This window comes from Octopus bimaculoides, chromosome 27 (genome assembly GCF_001194135.2).
Source record: "Octopus bimaculoides isolate UCB-OBI-ISO-001 chromosome 27, ASM119413v2, whole genome shotgun sequence".
Lineage (NCBI taxonomy): Eukaryota > Metazoa > Mollusca > Cephalopoda > Octopoda > Octopodidae > Octopus > Octopus bimaculoides.
In genome coordinates this window covers 9,132,528-9,136,061 of record NC_069007.1, presented here as the reverse complement: position 1 = coordinate 9,136,061, position 3,534 = coordinate 9,132,528, and the positions used below count along the sequence as shown (strand labels likewise).

At 35.2% G+C, this 3,534-nt stretch overlaps 1 protein-coding gene across 1 annotated transcript in view; it reads right to left on the bottom strand.

Moving 5' to 3' along the window:
* Window positions 1-492: 492 nt before the first annotated feature.
* The window catches only part of LOC128250970 (SCO-spondin-like), a 44,983-nt gene continuing 41,941 nt past the window's right edge, over window positions 493-3,534 (bottom strand). The window contains exon 16 of the mRNA XM_052977130.1: window positions 493-554. Within this exon, the coding sequence (XP_052833090.1) occupies window positions 493-554 (62 nt within the window). The remainder of the gene's footprint in view (window positions 555-3,534) is intronic.

Here is a 3,534-nt window from a genome sequence, read left to right as displayed (position 1 = left end):
GTGGGTTTTTGTCTGTGTTTCAGTTCTGAGTTCAAATTCTACCAGGGTTGAGTTTGCTTTTTATCCTTTCTGGGAGATTTAGAAATGTATTATTTCTAAATTTGAAATCAGTGAATGTATTTCACTAGAATTATTTATATGTTTACAAGAGCTTGACAGGCATCTTCGACTAACAGGTCATGCTACTCCAGACTGATAACGAGCAAAGACTCAGAAACAGGTCTCTGGATGCAGGCTTAGCTGGGTGGAGGTGCTTGTCTCCCCCTTGTAAACATAAGGACACAGGAAATGTGTCAAGGCCGACAGGAAGCGGTGCAGCTTCCTAGGTCTAACCAACAGTAGTATTATTCCCTTCATGGGACTGTCACATTAAGTTGACAGCATACAACTACTTCAGATGAGATGCTGCTAAGCATTTCACCTAGTGTGGTAACAATTCAACCAGGCACCAGGCCTGAAATTTTGGCAGTGGGGATTAATTGACACAAGACATTAACCCATAATTCCCAGGGTACTTAAATTTCTGAATATTACTTTTAAATTTTTACAGATGACTGAAAACAGGTTAAAATGAAAAAAATAATTATTAAAACTCCTTTACTTCAAGTAGAAATGGAAATATGGGGGCCACATTTTTCATTAACGAAACACTTTGAAACTTGGAACACTGGTAGAATGTGTCATATAAAACATCTTTTTCTCTTAGTCTTCTTAAAAAAAAAAGAAATCCATAAGTTATTCCATGTTAAAGTTGTCGTATTTCTGTAATTTCAACCAATCACTGACGTCCATTCAGCCGATATACATTAAGTGCCAACTACATAAACAAACGATTCTGAAACAATTAACCCTAACCCTAACCCTAGGGTTAGGGTTAGGGTTAAAGCAAATTTTAAATGAAAAAAGCAAATAAAACGAAGGTATGGGGATTAAATACGCTTTACATCACTTAATCAGCCAAAGGAGTAAATGTAAACAACTGAATACTTGTCAGTGATTGGTTGAAATTATCGAAATAAGACAATTTTTTACATGAAATAAATTCGAATACAAAAATATTTTTCTGTTCTATAACACAAAATAGATAAGTATACGAAGTTTGAAAGTCTTTCCGTACCAAAAACACTACGTAAAACATTAATGAAAAATGTGGCCCCCGTTTTAAAATAGATCCGGAAATACTCACTGTCCTATAAATAAGACACTGAGACAATGTGATATAGCTTATTTAATGTTCCCATTTAGTGTCCTATTTATAGGACAGTGGGACTTAATGGGTTAAAAGTAAAAATGGTAAATTAGACATCATTAAAAACTTTATTATTGCAGTATTTTCTGATTGGGAAGTAAACTTCTTACCACCAGACTTTAAACTGCAGCTGGTTGTGGGGCTTTGGTTGAGGAATTTCAGGGTTTTGAGAGATGTGGAAGCATGTCTTCGCTACTATTATTCTTAGGTCTTCTCAGGCTTGGAATAGTAGCAATTTTCAGGGTCCCAGCTATGGGTTAACTACAATATGTGATGATGAGCCGTCTGAGTGCAGAAATGCAGAAATACTCTTGGTTGGTGTTAGGTTGCACAGTAAATACACTGGGTGTGAGAGATCCCCAGGTCTTGCCACAAGACCCCTAGCTCTTGTCTCAAAACCCCTAGCTTTTGTCACTGAACTCCTAGCTCTAGTCTTTCTAGATGAGGGACACTCTGATGTAAAACCTGCAACTTCACATGATTACTGGTCATTCCACTTTGGCCTCTCCCTCGGTACTAATTACTGACTCTCAGTGAATGGTATTTGTGTTGTACAAGCATTTATCACTATAATCCAGTTGTTCCCAACCTTTTCACAGTGGTTCCCAATCCTTTTATTTAAATGAATTTCCCCATGGACCCCTTTTAATATGCTTATCCTTATGTATATATCTATACATATAAAATTCACTTTCTGTGTGTGTGTGTCTATGCATGACCAAATTGCTGGATCAATCTGTACTAAATTTGGTATGAAGGTTTTTCATTACTTGGGGAATATTCTAGTGGGGTCAAATTTTGGCCCTTACCTATATAGGGGGCTGTAGCCACCCCACCCCCCATCCCATATACAACCGTTCTGATTTTTTTTTTCAATGGATTCCTGTTTTCGATGACAGAGATTCCAAATATGCAAAAAACCATAATTTCAAAATTTTAAATTCCCTGCCTCCTCCCAAATTTAAAATTTTAAAATTCCTTCCTTCCTCCTAAATTTTAAATTCCTAACTTTATTCAAATTTTTTTTTTAATCTACATGGAAAAATACAGAGATTAAGAATATGTAAAAAAAAATAATCTTAATTTCAAATTTTCTATGAAAAACTCCAAAATTGATCCATATACCCTTCACCACCTCATCCCATTGTCTAAAACTGAAAATGAACTGCTAAAAATAACAGCTAAATGTCTGGAAAATTTCTGTGTTTGTGTGTGTGCGTACAACAATTTCTATATCTTATGTAAATGAACAGAGAAAGTAAACAGAAATATGTTTTACATACCTGTTGTAAACGTCCGTTTTGTTTTTTTGCTTTAAAGGTAAATGATTCTGATAAAAGCAAACATCATCATCATCACCATCATCGTTTAACGTCTGCCTTCCATGCTAGCATGGGTTGGTCGATTTGTGGATAAGTCTCCATCATACGTCTATGACCCCATCTCTTCTTTTTTAAAGCAAAGATAAACGCTTTTTAATTGTGATCATGAAATAAGGAGTTTAGTCCTTACTGCCAAACTTAATTTCTCTTGCAAAAGAGAGGGGTGGCATTTCCTCTCTTTTTCAATATTCTATTAGAAGTGAGAATATGTTGTTACCGAAAACATTAAAACTTTACTAACTTGATTGATCTGTCAATGAACCAGGATTTTAATTTCATCTGGTCTTTTAGGCAATATACACTGTAGGATATCTTCAATTTATATGATAAACTTTGTAAATTTTAAAGTTCAATATTCCTGTGACATAAGTTAGGGATATTGACAGGAGTTATTCAAATAATTGTTTGTGGACCTAATAAAATTAGCTAGAGTACACTTGATATTTCATATTTAAATCCAATTTCTACTTGGATAGGAATTAGAAAATGTTATATCTTGATAAACGTCCAATACATGTTTTGGATATTTTTGGAATAACTCGCCTTATTAACACTTCATATTTCACATTTAAATTCTTGGATATGGATTGAAAAATATTTTATGCTGATAACTTACATTACCTATTTTTAATATTCTTGGAGCAACTCGACTTATTAACACTGGATATTTCTATCTTAAATCAGATGTGAGTAATTATACTCAGATAGAGATTAAAAATATTGTATGCTGATAACTAACATTACATACTAGCCGGCAAAGCGGGAGTGACGCCTTCCCTCCCAGAGGTGGGGTTGCGGCCCCCTTCTATATTCGTCCCTATACACTTCTCAATTATACCACTGAGTAAACCTCTCCCCCACCCTTCCAACCTCCTGTCCCCCACCCTTCCAACCTCCCCTCCC